The sequence below is a fragment of the Strix uralensis genome, chromosome 8 (genome assembly GCF_047716275.1).
Source record: "Strix uralensis isolate ZFMK-TIS-50842 chromosome 8, bStrUra1, whole genome shotgun sequence".
Lineage (NCBI taxonomy): Eukaryota > Metazoa > Chordata > Aves > Strigiformes > Strigidae > Strix > Strix uralensis.
In genome coordinates, this window is record NC_133979.1 from 7,622,935 (window position 1) to 7,642,644 (window position 19,710).

At 37.8% G+C, this 19,710-nt stretch overlaps 1 protein-coding gene across 5 annotated transcripts in view; it reads left to right on the top strand.

The window, feature by feature from the left end:
* EPS15 (epidermal growth factor receptor pathway substrate 15) overlaps nucleotides 1–19,710 on the top strand; it is a 72,638-nt gene that overhangs the window by 22,113 nt on the left and 30,815 nt on the right. For all 5 annotated transcript variants that reach the window (XM_074876062.1, XM_074876064.1, XM_074876066.1 and 2 more), the window contains 10 exons: nucleotides 7,013–7,054; nucleotides 11,476–11,565; nucleotides 11,896–11,943; nucleotides 12,935–13,030; nucleotides 13,467–13,532; nucleotides 13,867–13,992; nucleotides 14,487–14,546; nucleotides 16,140–16,340; nucleotides 18,050–18,195; nucleotides 19,109–19,268. In XM_074876062.1, coding sequence (XP_074732163.1) covers nucleotides 7,013–7,054; nucleotides 11,476–11,565; nucleotides 11,896–11,943; nucleotides 12,935–13,030; nucleotides 13,467–13,532; nucleotides 13,867–13,992; nucleotides 14,487–14,546; nucleotides 16,140–16,340; nucleotides 18,050–18,195; nucleotides 19,109–19,268 — 1,035 coding nt within the window. The remainder of the gene's footprint in view (nucleotides 1–7,012; nucleotides 7,055–11,475; nucleotides 11,566–11,895; nucleotides 11,944–12,934; nucleotides 13,031–13,466; nucleotides 13,533–13,866; nucleotides 13,993–14,486; nucleotides 14,547–16,139; nucleotides 16,341–18,049; nucleotides 18,196–19,108; nucleotides 19,269–19,710) is intronic.

A 19,710-nucleotide genomic window follows, 5' to 3' on the forward strand; every position in this document is an offset into this window, starting at 1 on the left:
CGCCGCCCTGCAGCCCTGCCCCGCCGCGCTAACGGCCGCCGGCGCTGTCAGGTGGCGGCTGAGGGGCGGCGGGGGCCGGGGTGTGTCGGAGGGAGGGAGAGAGGGAGGGAAGGGGCGGCCGGGCGGGCAGCCCCGAGCCGCGAAACGAGATCCCGCCCGGCTGCAGGTGCCGCTGCTCGGGGCTGAGGGGGGAAGGCGGGCTGGCGGAGCGCGGCGGGGGCACGGCCGCAGGCCTCCCCCCGGCCGGGGAGCGGCCCTCTGGGCGGGCAGCGCCCAGCAGCCCGCGGAGGTCTGGGCTGCGGCGGCTGTAGTCGCGGTTGGTCTTTTGTCTGCTAGAAAGACACAGGGCGCCTGGTTTAAACAACAACAAACAACAACAAAACCCGCCCCGTAAATTTTGAAGGCAGGTGGTGAACTCGGAGGCAAGGGGAGCGTTGGCTGAGGGTTTGAAACGCGATAGCTCTGGGTTAGGTAACTCCGCGCCGGTGTCTGGGCGGGCAGGCGCCGGGCCAGCCTCCCTGCCCGCTTCCCGGAGCCCTGCGGCGGCCGGCGAGGGGAGAGGCGGGAGGGAGCAATTCTCCGGAGGTAACGGCGTCAGCCTGATGAGGGACAGTGCGAGGAGACTAGCCTGGAAGGGAGAGCTTAATTCCTTGTTTTAACAGAAACTTAACTCGGAAGATACCGCTTGGAAGTCATTTTACCTCACTCTTTTGCTGGGTCCCATGGTGTGGGGACACCATTTTTGTGTACTGCCTGTACAGGTGCCTGATACTGAGGAGCTTTGCAAGTGGTGGTCGTAAAACTGGGAGATTCTTGGCACCATTTTGTGCTCAGGTGATCTCACTTTGCCTAAATCTTTGTTGCTTGTGGTTTTTTTTCCTGGTGGTAGTAGAATCTCTTCATATAAATTATTCTATACTGTTAGGAGTATGTCTTATTCCCTAGAGATTTGATAGCTAATAAATCGCACTTATTGGTACATTTTTGTTTCATTTAGCAGTGACATGAGAAATTTGCCTTCCTACCTGACATAAGCCTGCATGCCCGCTCCTGGCTTGGGATGTTTCAATCTGATAATTGGTTGTCACATTTACAGAAAGTAAAGCTGGCTGAGAAAATCACCAACTATTTGGAGGAAAGAAGGAATAGTTCAGTGATGAACTTCAAATATGTGGAGAAAATAAATGTGTCTGTAAAGGTCTAAAGATACACAGTTATAAAGTATAGTACCTTCTGTGAAAGCTTGCTTTAATATTAAAAAAATGTTAGGTTAGCCTTTTCTGTGTCTCTTTCAACAGTTTTCAAGCAAAAGAAAAAAGTTTAAATTATCTCCTAACTGAAGAAGAAAAAAGGCAGGGCTATTCTGGCTCTTTATCTGGGGAGAGGGGAGGAGTGTCTGCTCTGGTGTGTTCTACAGCAAGACATTATGCTTACAGGCTGTGTAATCCTTTCATTGTAGAATATATTTACTTTTTTTGATCACGTGAAAGGGGGACTAAATACAAATGTGATAATGTTGACAGAAGCAGAAAAATTGCCAGTATCCTTAAAACCATTGTGACTGCAGCTTACATCAGTGATTAAATAGGGGAAGCTATTTCTGTTGTTGTTGACCACTTGTGTGGAGATTTTTTTTTTGTTTGCTTTTTCTTCTTGCATTGCATATAAATCATCTTAGAAAGTCAAGCAAGCCTAAAGATAATTTCTTCAATGTAGGTTCTAACTTCTGGAGTTTCAGGGCCATGAAAAGTCATAACAAATTAAGTTCTAAATCTGTTTAGATGAGCATGAGGAAGTGAAAATTACGGTATAGGGGGTGGGGGGTACAGTTACTGGCTGCAGTCAGATCAGTTACACCAGCAATGAAAAGTACACAGATACTTTCTCCTGTAGACCACATGCAGAGAATAAGGGGCATATTGACCTGCAGTCAAGCTCACAGTTGTGTCAATTTTTCTTTTCTCCTTCCCATGTTTGGTTTGACTGTGATTTAACATGGCTAGGAAGTTGGGTATTTCCAAATGAGTCTAGGGTATTTTCAGATTACTTTGCAGCTGCAGCGTCTGAGAGGGCTGAACATGCTTTATTTGAATATCAAAGCTCTATTTAAGTAATTTGAAAATTTTTGGTGCTAATTGTGTTCTGTTGGCTGATAAGTAAAAATATTTCAGGACTGTGTAGCTGTAGTGAAATTTAGTACACCAAGTATGCTTGAAAGAGTGTTGCAAACTGGAGGTGATTATCGCCCCCTCCTCCCCTCAATTTAGAAATAATATGAAGCTTCTTTTATCTCCCCATTTTTGAACCCATTCTGCAAGATCTTGTTGCCACTTGCATTTGCTCAATAACTGTTATGGTCTGAGCATAACTGTGAAGTTAATGTGGAACTTCTAAGGAAGCGTCTACCAAGTGAATGTTTTATTGTGGTTGCCTTTAGTTTGGAAACAAGCTGGCAATGTCAATGAGAAGGAAGTGTTACTATCTCACAAATTGTCATCTGTTGTTGGAAAACTATAGCTAATATAAAGAGTTGTATGTCTGACCTTCCAAGGATGGTTGCTTATCTAGCCTGTTTCGTTTAGGGAGGAAGAATAGACAACTGAAGATGCAGAAAATGCATGTTGATAGTGGGGAAGGTGTCTGTTGAAAGCTGGTGTAATATGGACGTTCAAAAAATTCTTATTGCTCTTGAAAATTGGACTTGTGGTTTATTCCGAAAAACTGCCTATGTGTGATTGAGGGGGAAGGCCACAGTTTGGGGAAGGACTGTAAAGAAATATTCAGGGAGAACAGGAAAGTAACTTTTTGTGTTCCTGATGTCATGGAATGCTTTTTGTGAAAAATGTGGTAGTTAAAAGCTGCTTTGGTAAACAAGATAAAGTCACGTAATAACAATTTGTATCCTAATTAGCTGCAACTCTCAGTTTAAACTTCAGTATTGTGTCATGGAATCCAGAACGCTGTGCTGTCTTGTCGAAGGGAAGCATCAAATATTAGAACTGAGACTGAGGTAGGTAGATACGTGTCTAACGCATGCATTGCTGGGATTAACGTATTGTTAATGGAATATGTAGGATATAAATACTTACAGTATGAATGACATGCTCGTATGTATATGTTATACATAATGTAGAGCCAAAGCTTTTGAAGTCTCCAGCAAACTTATGATTTTTTTTTTTTTTAAGGGATCAACAAAATGATAAAATCTTAGTTTGTTCTTTTTACTGGAGCGAGAGTTCTGTTGTTCCTCTTTCTGTCCTTCATGAAAGATGAGGAAGTCTGAGTTGCGTGTGTGTGTGTTTATACTAGTGTATAGGGGAGGCTGACTGCTCCTAAAGAACTTAATTTTTTTGATTAATTGATATTGTATCAACTATGTTGGAGAGTAGCTGCATCTAAAAAGGCAGCAGAGCTACTCTTTCATGTTATATGGGCTTTGTTCAGTACTGATTAGAAGATAGTGGACATTTCTTGTAGTGAATTGAAAATTAAACCGAACCATTCTGAATTATGTAGTGACAGACATCTACGCAGCGAGGAGACAGAGTTTTTGTGCATGCTTCAGCTGTTCAGTGGGAATGAAAGTGCTGAATTTTGAAGTACTTGGTAATATTTGTGTGTAAATTTGTAGTAAATATTTTCTTATCTTTTGTTATCGATGTAGGAGATGTGCTTGGTTATACAATGGGAAGTGGTAGAAATCTTTACCATGAAACACTTCAGATAAGACAGTAAAGCGATAGGAGAAAAGAGACAAGTTGATTATTGTTTGGAAAGGGCATTGTAAGAAAACCAGGTTGCCTTCAACTTACCTGCTTTTTGGCTGGTTGACTATGAAGAACACTTACGACCAGATTGTGTTGTTTGGTCTGGAAACTCTTAAAATGAATCCTACAGCTTTGCATCATGATAGAATATAGTATTTGGGATTTTAATCAAGATAAAATAGCTTGTTTCTCCCCTTCTATCTCATTTGGGTTGGAGGGGAGTTATTTTTGTTTTTCCTCAGTGGACAGCCTTTGTTGTTTGTTTGTTTTTAAACCTTTTGGTGCAAAGAAAGGTTGTGGATGGATGGAGTGGACAGACTGGTAGTAGTATCTTACTACATGTAAATGCGGGTGTGCCAGAGGGATGAAAACATGGGGATATAAAGTCTTGATTGACAACAGAAGGTGAAAAAGACGGGTGTCCCTGAAGGTGTGTTTTGTTTCCTAGGTTAGTATTCTAAGGTTCATAGGTTTGTAACAAAGGTTGTCATTACTAGAACAGATGTTGCTCATATGAAGTGATAAACTTTTAAATGGAATCATAATAATGTATTTCTATTTTTGTACACTGTGGAATCTGACTTTTTCTCCCTCCCTCCTTTTTGCATTGAAAACCAAGTTGAATTTACTCCCTGCAATTGGTTGTTACAAATCCCATAAAAAGAATTTTGCCAGGTAAATTCTACAGAAGCACTTTGAAAGATGTTGAGCAGTATTTTTCTTCTTATCCCAGAGAATATCCTAGACTGTATTTGTATCTGTTGCTTTATTGTGGGGTATACTTTGAAAGAAAAACAAGTTTGTTACTGGTAAAATAGCCTGGGAAACCTTTTTACTACTATTATTCTATTTGGTGTCACAGGAGATTCCAGTTAGTGCAGTGATACTAATGTTAAATGAATATTGGAAACGCAAATGAAATAAAAAAGAAATACTGGCTTGTACTCTAAGTACTGAATGAAAAGATTGTTTTGCACTTAGTGTTTTCATTGCAGGACTTCAACACGATGTTTCCTGTCCAGGAGTGACAATGATCGGTTTGGCTGTAATAATGAAACATTTGGCTGAACAAAGGGTGATATTGGGCAAGAGATGATTGCATGAGAATTCATACTTCTAGCACCTGCGCTGGCCAACTCTGTTGTAGTTTTCTGCTCATAGCTTTAATTTGATTCTGTGCCAATACTTTTACATTATAATGAAGTAATACTTAGTAAGTAAAATACTTGATTGTTTAGGAGAACTATCCCTCTAGATTGCTATTCAAGTGTAGCTGAGTTAGGAAGTACAGCATTTGAGCTTTAGTTAAGAAAATATAGTATGCTTTGGAGCATGCTGTAAAGTGATTGAAAGTGCTGTTTGTTATATTGGTGTTATGGTAGTCAGAGGTCTGGCAAAACCTGAATATATTTCATCAGGCTATTTTAAGGGATGTGTAAATACCTGCTTAGTTGATGGCTGAAATAATAAGTCTTTGAGTACCAGAGCAAAGTCAGAGCAAGGTTAAGCTATATAAATGGAGGTACTGCAGTGAATACCAGTGATGGTTTCCCAGCGTATGTAACTTTTAATGTCTTTGATATGCAAGAGATTTCTCACCCACTTCCCAACAACCAAATGAAAACTCACCAGCCCTTCTCCTCCCTCCCAAAAAAACTCCCAGACAAACAAGAAGCCAACTAGAGAATCAGAAATGCCATGTGGCTCTTAGAAGAAACTGAGTGTCTCTGGGCTCTGGGGCAGCATACTTGCTGAATAAGCAGATGTCAAGGTCTGAATGAAAGTTCTTCTCTTATTTCTAGCTGTTCTCTACAATTTATATTTCAGGATGTTCTGGTGATACTGTGCCCTTTCTGTAGTTGAACAGGATCACACTAAATCCATGATTTCTACCAAACTTCCCTTCTTTAATATTCTTTGATAATCAGCACTTGTGAACATCTTAAGTGTTTAGCCAGAAGAGCAACTGTATTAGCTGTTGCTATAGGAAAATGTATGTGGTTTTATTTAAGCTGTCACCATTTATACACACTGTAGTAAAGAGTTTTCTACAACTACATGATTGACAACATCTAGAATACTGTTGGTTTCCATATTTCAATGCAAACTTCTAAGTTTTAAAGCTGAACAAACTACCTGGTTGGATTGGGTTTGTACAAAGGTCTGTAAATCCTGGGTTTTAAGATCATGTTCCTCTTAAGGGGGAGAATTCTATTTTTGGATGATACTCGAAGTTATGGTTTGGGGTTTTTTAGTATGGATTGTGTAATTGACTTGTATTATGTGCAGTTGTTCTGGCTGGGTTTGTGAGGGTGACACATTGCGGTAATTCTAGGGTTATCCTCTGCATAAATGCATCCAGTCTTGCACACAATCTTTGGTTTAGGCAATGTGCACTTCATGAAAATAGTATCTGATTTTGTGCCTGGGTTACATCATGGAAGAGAAGTAACCCTAACAATACATGTCTTGGTAATCTCTTGGGCAGAGGTATTTAGTGTTTATTTTTAGTTCTATTTTTAGTGTTTATTATTAGTTTTGCATGGTTTCAGGCCTTAGGCTTTTTTGGAGTTTCTAAGAAAGGATTAAAAATAAATTCATAAAGAAAGGGCCTTTTCCAAAGAAGCTGTTTTATCCTCATCCACCTAAGTTTAGGTGAGCACTGAATGTCTGGTAGATGGCAGTGGAACTAAGGCAGAAGTTCTCTGGCAAGGATTCAAGTTACAAAAACCTAAGTTAAAATATTCCGCTCCCTTAACCTGGTACTACTGTTGTGGATTTATTTGCGAATCCAGGAGTTAATTTGGATATCTGAAAATTTTACAGACTAGTTGTATGTGACACTAACTTCTAAACAATAATGCAATGGATAACAAAATACAACTATATTGCTTTGTACTCATTAGAGAGCACTTCCTAGCCTGATACCGTTTCAGGTTTCTTCTTTTGCCTATAGTTGATCTTGCTTAAGAATTCTTGTTTCATACTGCCTAACCTGGTGACTTGTCTGACAGTAATCTGATAGTGGTTAGTATCACTGACTTCAAAACAAGAAGTTAGTCTTCTAAAAGTTACAGCATAAAGAGCTGTCATAGTCCTCATAATTTTACAGAATAAACAGAATTATATAAATGCTTAATGCTTTTTTGAAGACCATTAAAAAGTGTTTTATGTCTTTAATTATTCAGGGAGAGGGGAATTGAAATATGGATCTTTAGGGTTAATTTTCTTTCTCTCTTTTACAGCTGTCGAGTGCAAATCCGGTGTATGAGAAATTCTATCGACAGGTATGTATGTTCTTGTTGAGAAAACAAAACTTTGTTTTGTATTTTAAAGAAATAATATTATTTTGCTATGGATTTCAGCATGGTTGACTGTGTAAACAATAAAAGCTCAAGGAGAATTGTTCTGCTTCAAAATATATTTTTATAGTAACACACTTGGGTCTGAGCTATATCAGTATAAATGTAATATTGGTTGTAAGGTTACTTATATAATTTGCTAGGGAACTGCCAGGTGTGTGTGAAATACATCACTTAGAGTTATAACAGACTGTTAGCTCTTAGAATGGAGTAAATTCTTGTGAAATACTGTATTGATATATTCTTTGTTCATTTTTACAAGTGAAGCTGAATTTCTTGTGTTTGTAGTGCAGTTAGTGATATGTAAGACTTGTATCTCAGAGTATCCCCAGAGGTTCTCACAGGATGCTGTAAGGAGTGAAATTTGGATGGAAGGCCACTGAATGCCAAAAGAATGCACGTGGCTTCTTGCACCTTCACTCAACAGATACTTGACTTTGTGTTATATTTTATTTTTATGTTATATATAAAAATAAAACTCATAATATACCTTTTATTTTTCACCCTCACAAAGTTTTCCTTCAGTCTGATGGACAAATCCATTGTGTGTCTATCTCTAGGCATTGGATTAAAAGCCTTAGGAGAATCCCATATTATGGTGATCATTATATGGTCCCAAGAAAAGGCAAGGAACTTTTTTTTTCATGTTAGGTTTCCTAGCTCAATACTACTGACTGTCACTGTCATGTATCATCTTTGCCGCAGGCCTGTCTGTCTCTTCCTGCTGACTGCAATTGCTTAACCACTGAAGTGCGAAGTAAAAGTCAGATAAAGAAACTGAGTTTAAGCACAAATGGTTCCTAAGTCACTTAGCATCCTGCCTTTGTTGGAATATATAGCCTAGTGAAATTGGAGCACTACTTGTTGTCCAGCAGTCTTGGTAATTTACAGGAACAGGGATTCCTTAAAGGTGATGTTACTGTTAGTGAAGTTGTTTTCCAGAGGACTAATTTTCTGACTTGCTCAGCCAAACTCTTTTCTGCAAGTATTTATCCTAGAGAGTGACTTTGTAATGTACTGCATCTAAAGACTTCCAGTTGCACTAGATAACTTTTTCCTTCCCTCCCTTAGATAAGGAGATGTCAACTTTCAGAATAGAAATGTTAGAAAGACATTTCCCACTTTGTCTTATGGTGCTGGTAGAGCATGTTTTTATTCTTTCATACCAGAAGCACTTCAGAGCGTTCCATGCAACTTGAGAATAAATTCGTCACCTGAAATAGCTCTGATGCTTAGTACACTTCCAGTTCTATCACAAACTTAAAGTAATTCATCTGGCATAATGTGTGTTGTGAAATGGGTATAAATCCTCAGCTCTGTACTTAGAATGGGATTGAAATATTAACCTTTCAGTAGGGAAGCTTTTCTTTCAAATAAAAGTTTTGTTGTTTAACCTTTTCTAGACTGACTTTCAAAACAGGGTAAGGTTAAAGGATAAATTTAAATATGTGTCGTAAACTAGTAGGAAATTACTTAATCATGTGATGCAGTGTAGCAGGTAAGCAGTATGCCTGAGCTGCTGATTAATTCTTGATGAATACTGAGTTGAAGTACTTCTCACTGTTACTTTATGACCTAATGACACCAGATGTGCCTTTGTGACTTTTCATCATTTCTGGCCCTACAAAAGACAGTTTGCAACAAGGGAGTTGTTGGCAGGTACAGCTATGAAAACTGCTTTTTGCACATCAGAGAAAAAGCTCTACCAAGTTGACATGTAACTGACAAACACTGTTGATCATCTCAGTGCCATAGTCAAACATAAGCCAATTTTCTGCAGTATTTTAATGCTTAGTAAGTGCCCCCATCCCAGCATGCAAGACTCAGTAATGTGTAAAGAAATTGAAATCAGCCCTTAAAAAAAAAACCAAGTAAGTTGCTAACATTTAAGTAATTAGTTGCACAAAAAGAAACTGTATCCATATCGGGTTACAGAAGAATCCTGTTTAAATCCCTTAGTCACCTTCCTTTGGGCTGGAGGTGGGGAAATAAAAAGTAAACACAGCTGATACTGTGTTGCTTTGACTTTTCTAAAAGGGTAGAAAAGTCCTAGGCTAGAGGTTTTCTGGATGGATGCCAAGATTACTGTGTTTATGTGCAAGGTCGACTCTAGGAACTGAAAAGGGGATTTGATGTCTTGGCAACTTTTTGCCTATAATATGAGCAGCTCTCCCATACAGTCTGAATCAGATATCTAAAAAAATCTGAGGAGCAGGCTAACTCCAAGGCTGTATTGTTTATAATTTTATTGCCCTGACCAGGGACTCCTCAATTATAGGAAACGACCTCTCCTAATTAAAATCATATTAGTTATGTTGAAAACAAAAGATGTTTTCACTTTCATATTAAATGATGCCTTTTGAATTGCTTTCTGAGGGTTTTTTTTGTTCATTTTTAGAAGTGTCTACAGCCAACCTTCCATCTGCTGCAGCATGCTTTCCAAATGATAAATTCTCCGCACTCTTTCACTAGCTAGTTCTAAGCCCATCTTTGGGAGCTGTTTACTTTGAGCACCTTGTGTATGCTGCACCTGTGAAATTGGAAGGTTGATCTTGCATTCCACACAAAATACTGAATATACTCTTTGTTTAAACACAAAGCCATGACTCTGTAAATGATGCAATGCATCATCATCATTGTCAAGTGTTTTACTGTATATTCCCAATCTTTCTGTGCATCTGAAGCACTAGTTTTCACTAGTCATTCTCAGGCTATTTCAAAGACAGCCATGATGACTCAGTGTTCAGCAGGTGCTCAAAAAGCATTGATCTTCAAAAGGAGGTACTGGGAAATCTAATGCTAGCATCAGGTTATTCTTTCTGTGCCTGTACTTCAGTTTTCTATGCAAGCTCATTGATTTGTACGATTTCGGGTTTTGTTCTTGGTCTTTTTCTCTTCAGGAATCGTGGAAAGTAAGTGACCTCTGTTGCCTCTTTCCTGTCCTTTGAAATGTTTATCATGTTGCAAATTCTTCAGTGTTTCAGGGCTTCTCAGCTGGGAGGATAGGTGGGAAGACTCTGTTTTTGAAGATGATAATATATAGTTTTTATCTATAAAATGTAATGTATTATTTGATCTCTAGATCTTGTAGGGCCTGTACAGCTAGCTACCTGTCTGATGTAGGAAGCCTGACAGTTTGAAATGACTGAAGATATCCTCAGTGCTCTTGTCCATATTGTGCCCTTTTTAGGCATCCTTTTGCTTTAGGCTCTCAAAGACTTGCAGCTTTTCCTCTATTTCCTTTGTCCTCATGTAGGTGATGTAAGTTTTACTGCTTGCTTCTTCCACTTGAAGATATAGCTGAGGTACTGTTCTTACTTAGGAACTTGAATAATGAACTGTTTTAATGATCTCCCTATTGATCCAGGGAGACAGGCATACTGGTTGATATTCTGCCAAAACTATCAACAACTTCTTCATTGTGTAAATAAGTTTCGCTTTAGGGAGTAAGCATTTCCCTCTTCTAGGGTGGCAAAGGTATCTTCAAGCAGAGCTTTCTTTTTCAGACCATAACAGTAATGAATTCAAAGGTGGACAATTAAATGTAATCGAACTCTGGGACTTCTCTGTCCTTACAAAGCAAATGTTTTGCAGGCATCAAGAAGAAAATCCTGTGATTACAAAGGGCTAATCAGATAGGTTCAGATGATGGCCTAATGTGAATGAGCTTCCCTATTTACTGAATAACTTGAGAAATTCTTGGGCCTTTGTATGTACTTGAAACTTAGTACTGGAGACCTTGAAACCCAGGCATAATCAATGGTTAGAAACTTACAGCAGTGGACACTTGATTGTTTGCATATGTTTTACTGTTTTTTTCCTCAGTTTTTAAGTGGGATTGATCTAAATTTTCATTGATGACCTCTGAGAGTAAGCTTCTGTTGTAGTGCCAGCTTGTGACTTGGGAGACCTGAGTTACCTTCCTTGCTTCTGCCCCAAACTGGGTCATCTAGGCGAAGTTCTTATCTCCCTGTGTCTTAGTTGTGTACAGACAGATGGGGATAATAATGTATTTTTCTGGAACATTCTAAAACATATTAGAATGTGAAAGATGCTTAGATATATATGCATAATATACCTTAAATTTTACAGTGGTAGATAAGATATCAACTTCCAAAGCCTGCCTATTAACATTAAATCTGGAGCAGCTAGTTCAAAATGGATTAATTCTAATGTAACATGAGTCTTAATGAAAGGGAGCTTTTTAAAAATGTCTGAAGATTGTTCTCAAAGTGACTATGTTGAGTATTCTTCTGTGCTAGCTTTTTGAAAGCCTGTGTAAAAAGATTGCATCAATTCAAAAGCTAGTTTGTCATGTGAGGGTTTTTTTTTTTCTTCCCCACCAGGTTGATTCTGCTAATGCTGGAAGAGTGTTAGCTTCTGATGCAGCTGTTTTCTTGAAAAAGTCTGGATTGACAGATTTGGTACTTGGAAAGGTATTTAATGACAGTTATTTAATTATCCCGTCTCTTGCTTCAGTTAGTATCCTGTGTAAATTAAAATACTTAGTGATACTGCAGGATACATGATTTTCCTAATGTGTTTTGCCATCCAGTAGTTCCCAACTTCAGTATCCTTGCTTATTCTGCTATGTATGTAACTTGTGGTGGAAATTAAAACAATATTTAAATTTGTCATCACAAGTGAGTGCTATCATGAAAGTTAAGACCTGAACGTTCATCCAAGAACGCATTGTTAAATGGAGTGAGAACTTGCCAGCTTCCTCTCAGTGCTGTGGAAAACTGTCTATTATTTTTATGTTTTAGATTTGGGACTTAGCTGACACTGATGGGAAAGGTATCCTGAACAAACAGGTATGATCATTTATATCATATATGAGGTTACTCTAACCATTAGCAAGCCTTAAATAAGCTAAAAGTTAAGATTTCTGGTTCAGGAAAACAGTTATTCTAACTGATTTTTTTTTGTCAGATTTTTCTAATTGGGACTAGATACGTACTTCCCACTTCAGTGTAGGCTACAGTAAATTAAGCAGCCTCATCAGTTTTTCTTCCAGTCATAAAATGACTTGCCGTGTAGCTGTGCAATACAATGTACTGAGAAGTAATTTAAGAGTTCATGTACTGTATTTACCGCAAAGGTGACTTTCCCTCTTAATCTTGGAGGAAACAATGCAGAAATTAAAATTCTAGCAAAACCTTCAAAATTCTTACTTATCTAATTTTGGTAGACTTGACATTAGTACATTCTGTTTGGAGTTGTTCTTCCAAAGTTGTAGTGGTGAGCAGTATGGCAGTCAGACTTGTGTATCAGTGGTGCTACTGGAAAGCTCTAATGTATGTTGCTGTTTGGTCTGAAGTATAGTTACTTAAATAACGGCCCATGGAGAGCTAACTGCTTCATCCCGTGGTAGGAAAAGGAGGAGCTTGTAGCATCTACTAAACAAATCTTTTTTTTCCCAGACTTTTGGTTCATTTTTCTCAGTTGTACCTTTCTTTCTTCCCCTTCCATCACTGCTACCTGTGGGATCAACTCTGTTCCTCCAAGATAAACAGCTATAATTGCTACTTTAAATTTTCACTGTTCTGCCATAGAAGAACTGAGTGCTGAGAACTGACTGCACTAGCCAGGAAGTTACTAAAAGCTTGGAGCTAGTAATTACAAACTTTGCCTTGCTGGAGGAATTGCTGCAGTTGCTGACTGCTGCTTTCTGTCACTTTGTGACCCCCTTTGAAGCCATTTGCAACCCTTTATATATATAGCAATACTAGAAAAGCTCTTAATTCTTTTGAAATTTGAGTATTTTCATGTAATAAATCCTTTAAAATTTCATTTTTCCTGTAGGAATTTTTTGTGGCTTTACGACTTGTAGCGTGTGCACAGAATGGATTGGATGTTTCCCTGAGTAGTCTTAATTTGCCTGTTCCTCCACCAAGATTTGTAAGATTTCATTTTTTAATTGAACATATCAACTCATTAATAAGAACTGCTTTTGAGTGAACAATTAGGAAGGTTTGGTATAAATGCCAAACACTTCTGAAAGTGATGTTGTAGGGCAACAGAGCCATACAGCAGGGGAAAATTAAGGAACATGGTGTAAGAATAAGGTGCTACATGTTCTAGTGGGGATTTGCATATAAAAGTGTGTGTAATTTGAATATGTATATATGGTATTTGTTCTATTAGTGTTGTCCTTAATGGAAGAAACATTTTAAATATCTTACTCTAAATTTTGATATCCTTAAATAACTTATGAGTGACTAAAATGTGGTTCTGGCTTGGCTTTGTGAAGGAGCACCTTTTCAAATAAGGGAGTGGTTTTGCAAGGCTGGAACCATGTCTCTTTTAATGTGGGTTTTTTCTTGTTTTTCCTTAGACTGATACTAGTAGTCCTTTGCTACTCAGTGGAACAGCATCAAGTGATGTACCATGGGCTGTTAAGGTAAACTAAAGATCAGGCTATTACCTAGAGCTATGATGTGGTTTGCAAGAAAACATAAGTCTGAGAAAAATATAATGCTACTGGTAGCTATAGTTTATAAAGTGTGATAAATTACCATTCATGGTAAATCTATAATTGAGCTATTAGGCCTAATTTGATAAAACCACTTGAAATTCCTTCATGTTTAGAAATGGGGAAGAAAAAAAAAAAAGAATAGTTACCTGAAGCCATGAAAATAACTGAAGAATAAAACTCACTGAGTTTCGAACTACTCCTTCTTAGGCTATGAGTGTGACTGTTTCCACAAGTAATATTTTTTCTTCTGCGCCTGCAGCTGGAAGACAAGGCCAAGTATGATGCTATTTTTGACAGCCTAAATCCTGTGAATGGACTGTTGTCAGGTGATAAGGTGAAACCTGTACTCCTTAACTCAAAACTGCCAGTGGATATCTTAGGACGAGTAAGAATATCTTTCTTCTTAATTGTTAATTCACAAATAGTAACTGTGCTACACGCAGCAATGTCTCTCTCTCAAATTGAAGATTTGTAGTAATGAACCTAACTATTGAATACTATCTTATGGAGTGGCCACACAGGTGTAACTATTAAACTATTAAACTGTGTAAAAAAAAAAAAAAAAAAACCAAAAAAAAAAAACCAAACAAAAACCCCAACCAAACAAATTGATTGCCTCTTCCTGCAGTGTATCAGTTATGTATTCTTTAACACTTTGTTTAGGGCAGGGTGCTCTTAGTGTGCTCTGTCTCCAACTTAAGAATCTCTCTTCTGTATGGTTTATATGAATGTATGTTGCTCACTGAAAACTGATGCTGTTAATAGAACTTAGGATATGGTGGAGGGAGGCTGTTCTCACATTTGTTTTCAATGAGGTTTTAAATAGGAAACTGCTGCATTTCAGGCAAACATCCCTATATTCTATTTTTTTATTGGTAGGTGTGGGAATTAAGTGATATTGACCGTGATGGAATGTTGGATCGAGATGAGTTCGCAGTTGTAAGTATCTTCTCCCTCGTGGGATTTTGAAAGCCTAATGGCAGAGGTTTAAAATGGATGCATTGCGTATTAATTTTTGACTGTTCGCGTGGCTCATTTATTGCCTTTATTCAGTGACCTTAATCAAGATTTAGTACTATTGAATGTTTCTGTCAGATTGTTGAATGTCTCTCAATACACAGCAGTAACTTTCTTTGTGGGCTAAATGAGCCATTAAAAACTTAGACCTGTGATCTGCTGTCCCATGAGAGAATGAGTGTTTTCACAGAAAAAGTTTTACCTTAGCCTTCAGTGTTTATAGGACTTAAATACCTCAAGACACCTTTGAGGAAAATGTTAAAGAAATTATGTATACATTCTTCAAAAGTTCCTAACAGGTTAGAATTTTAACACTATTAGTGCCAGGACTGATGAAATAATATAGAAGTGGTAAATAAGTTTCACTTCCCCCAAGCGATAGCAAGTGAGAAGAGAGTGGGAAGCTCTTACTTTTGAAGACTGTGTAAGTCTTGAATGCTATAGTAACCACGCATCAACTTTTTCTCAAAACTTTCAGCTTGTTTTTGCATGTAAGTGAATTGAAGAGGAAGAAATTATGCATTCGCTCTGGAGGAGAGGGTTTCATTTTATGTAGAGAACTATCAAACCTAACTTTAAAGGTTTGGAAAAGCTAACAAAATATCTTAACTGCACTCTGCGCTGCGAGAATATTGAAAAAGTAACACGGTCTTTCTATCCTCAGGTGGGACTAAAGCCAGCCTTTAATTTTAATTTCTACAAATTAAACTTTTCCTCATCCTTTCAGAGTCAAAATTAAAAAATAAAATAAAAAGAAAATTAAAAATACCTGTTTAGTTGCCAAGAATGGATGTTATGGACAGCATCAAAACCTTTGTTTGTTTCTTCGTAATATGAATATGTTTATTTTTCTTCTGTCTTGTATCTTTTTGAGAAAGGATAAAAGTGTAAAAATTGCTTTCTTGAATATTGTTCTGGTCATCTTCAAACACCTATATGCTTCATTTCTTTTGAAACCCAATTCCTTTAAGACCGTAGTAGTTAACCGTTGTTATACTTGATTTCTTGTGTTTATGCTGTAATTCTTCAGACTTTCAGCTTTGACATCAGAGGATTGATATGCTCTAGGGAAATGTTTCAGATAAATTAAATTGATAATCTGTAAAGTATTATAGAATTTCTTTAATATGCAGTTCTGTATCTTGAACAACAGTCATAGCATTATTAAAACGTACAACCACAACAAAAGAATAGATAAGTGGAGTGATTCCTGGAAAAACAGTGAATACCTTAATTGTTTGAAGTGTTCCCTCAAAATTCCACAAGTGGTGGTACAAGCTTGGTAATATTTAAGAGAATCATTTTAATGTTCTAAAAGATACTGAACTTCATTTGCTAAACACTGTACCTCAGAAGAAAGTAGTAATGAAAAACACAGGTCAGAAGGCAATAAGCTGCAATTCAGTTGAGAGGACTTGTAAAGGAGAAACATAATGAAAAAGTGTTACCAAGTTATTTTATTTAAAATATATATATTTATATCTTTGCGTCCACACACTTTGTTTTCTTGTCCAGGCCATGTTTTTGGTGTACTGTGCTTTGGAGAAAGAACCAGTGCCAATGTCCTTGCCTGCAGCTTTGGTGCCACCATCCAAGAGAAAACCTATTAGTGTTCCCGGAGCGATGCCATTAATTCCATCTTCAACATCCACCAAAGAGTCTCATCAGTCCTTGCCACCTGTAGGCATTTTAGCTGCCAAAACACCATTAACGCAGGTATAGTTTTGAAGTTACTTGGAGTTAGAAGATTTCTGCTCTTAATGCTGTGTTCTGGAGACTGCCTGTATGAAGAGTCTTGATACAAGTTTTTAGCTTCCTTTTTGCCCTGTTGAATGATGAATTTGAGGAGGCTGATGGAAAGACAAGGTGGAGAGTTATGAAATCTATCTTGTTCTGCTTTTTCTAAATGTCTTCAGATCCAAACGGTTGGATAGAAGTCTATTATTTAGTAAAGATTTTGAAGATATTATTTAAATAAATTATTTCAAGGCATTAATCTCAACCTAAAGGTCAGAATATTAAGAAAACAGTTAAAAATGTAGTCCAGGTACACATCTGTAGAACGTAAGTCTTCTGGCTGAAGACTGATTTGAATATGAACAAGTTTTTAAAACAAATTGTGGCAGGCATGTCTCTGCAGTTGTATATGCATGCATGCAATTTGAAGAAGACATTAATGAAAATGGAATAGATAAATGCAAGTAATGGGAAAAGGAATCAAAAGGTCTGACGTATCTACATAAACACATGAGATTTGGTGTTTGTTCCAAATGTGATTCTTAATAAGCTTGACACCTCCCACCCCCACCAGCATCTTATTTAATCCTGGTCATTTTAGAATCCAGAATTTGGGAAAATGTCTTTCCAAGTCGGTTAAGTTACTTGTTCTATTAAAAAGAAGAAGAAATTGAGAAGGGGATCAAAGGTAAAAACTGCAGTGCTTAATACATAAGATACTGCTTGGACATATGGTTATCCATATCTGAGTAGTCATCAAGAAACAGGCATCTTAATTCTGGAGGTGCCAAGGTTTTCATCTGACAATTTACTTGACTGATGGTAAGTCTTGCTGTATGTATTACAAAGAAGTGCTGTTCTGGATGAATGTTTCAGTGTATGTTTTGTGTACACCACCATTTGGAAATCATCTGTTGTGTACAGCACCATTTGGGATTCATGGTGTACAGCACCATTTGGGATTCATCTGTTCAATGGTGCTGTACACAAAACATACACAAACAGTTTACGGGATTCATCCGTACAAGAACACACTATAAGTTCCCACTATTGGGATTCATCAGCATGTCCTTGTATGCTGAAATTAATTAGTGTTCATAAGCATGCACTTAAAGCTCTTCTGACTCAAAAACATCTTTATAGTAGCTTAGTGTTTGGAAAAATTGCTGAAGTAAGAGAAGTGGCTCTAATTCCTGCCTTTACCTTGATTGGAGGTAAATTCTGCAATTTAGAATGTGCCAACTATTAACAGTCTGGGCTTGAGCAGTTCTTCAGTCCCTCTGGCTAAAGCTCTCCAGCTGTGTAAAGAGGAGTAAAATTGATAGAGCAGACAGTAAGCAGGACTGTGACTGAGCACAGTGATGAGGGCACAACCCTATGCTGGGAGGACATCTGGGCTCTGGGGAATACTTTTAAAGCATAGGCAAGGAGGTAGAGCAATACCAACCAGCCTTGGTGCTTCACTGAGGTGTAAATACTTTGCTTGTGAATCTCTGTGCATCTCTATTCTGGAGAATAAAACTGGTTCGTGAACTAGGCAGCTATATCACTTTTTAAATCTGTGCTGTAGTCCTTGAATTATGTAACTCTGAAAGTAACTATCTGAAAAGAGAACTGCCTATATCTTAGTATTGTGGTTTTCCTGTTGTGTTTTTTTTTTTTTCCCTTCCATCCCCACCCCCCTTCAGTGGGTTGTATCGCCTGCAGACAAAATTAAGTATGATGAGATCTTTGTGAAAACTGACAAGGACATGGATGGATTTGTGTCAGGTGTGGAAGCCAGAGAACTATTCTTGAAGACAGGACTGCCTTCCGCTCTTCTTGCACATATCTGGTAGGGGTTTTTTTCCATGACAGCTGTTTAGACGATGGCATGGTTCTCGCTCCTTCCTAGCACTTTTCAAGAAAAGTGCTATGTTGACATTTCTGGAAAGTGAAAGGTTGGGTTGGGTTTTTTTTATATAATAGCATGGCCCTGTATAAGCAGTGGTAACTTACTTCTACTTTTGGAGAGAAGTGGGGGGAAAACAGGTTTATGCTATGCATCATGTCTTAGGAGAGTATGTAAAGTGCCTGAACACAGATTGTTACAAACAAATACTGCACTTCAGCTAAACCCGTGTATTTAAGGCATCATAGTGTTGCTGTGTATCTAAACGCTGATACTATCTATGTACTGCCAAAGAGAATTATCTGTATAAAATTCTTAGCATGCGAGACTTATGGCCCATCTGATTCTACAACTTACTTGTCTTTCATTACAGCTGGTAATGACACCCGCTGCTTTTTAAATTCTTTCCCCACTATAAGCTATTGTGAGGGCTCTCTGATAGGAAAAATTTCTTTTTTTTTTTTTTTTCTTTTTCCCAAGGTATGATTAACACAACCTCTAATTTAGAAAAATTTAGATAAACTTGTGTTGGCTGTGAAAAGTTCTTTAATTTAGAAGGAACTTCAGTTATAGTGACTTGGGTGTTGTTAGTGACTTACAGCCCTGATTCTGTGTTTCACCAGATCAGAACTTACTGTAACAGAGCTGTGGACCTTAGCATGCAAAGAGGAAGTTGTTGTGTATGTTTGAGTAATGTTTCCTATTTATTACCATGCCTTACTTCTATATTGCTTTTTTTTTTTTTTGGAGATGTACACTAGCAATTTTCACATTTTTAAAGGGCAGCAAGTACAATAAACAGGGCTGTACTTGCAGAAATGAGGATTTGATTTATTTCATGTGCATTTCTGTACAGGGCTCTCTGTGACACGAAGGACTGTGGAAAGCTTTCAAAGGAGCAGTTTGCTTTGGCTTTCTATTTAATTAATCAGAAGTTAACAAAGGGCATTGATCCACCTCAGGCTCTGACTCCAGAGATGATTCCACCTTCAGACAGGGGTGTCAGTTTACAGAAGGTAAGGATGGGTTGGGCATTTTTGGTTTAAATCTCAAACAAAGAATGTTAATTTCAAAGGCTACACAAGAAGCGCCTCAAGTACTGGCATACCTTAAATTTATCGTAATATCCGGAAGAAAACAAGTCTTAAGTGCAAAGAATTGACAAAAAACTGTTCCATCCATGGTTCAAAATGAAGCTGTCATTTATTACGCCTGCCAACCAAGCGGAGAGATCTTATGTTGAGAAAGCATTTTCTGTTTTGAAAGATAGTCCTTCTACTGCCTATCTAAAGAAACCTTTAGTTTGCATCTGAAATAATACACACAAGTTCAATGTTTTTCTCTTAATGTGTTCAGTTACCTTTTTTTTACATTGATCTTTTTTAAGAAGTCTAGAAACAATGTGAACTAAATAAAGTTTAGAATTATATATTTAAAGTTTTAAAAGTAGACAGTCTT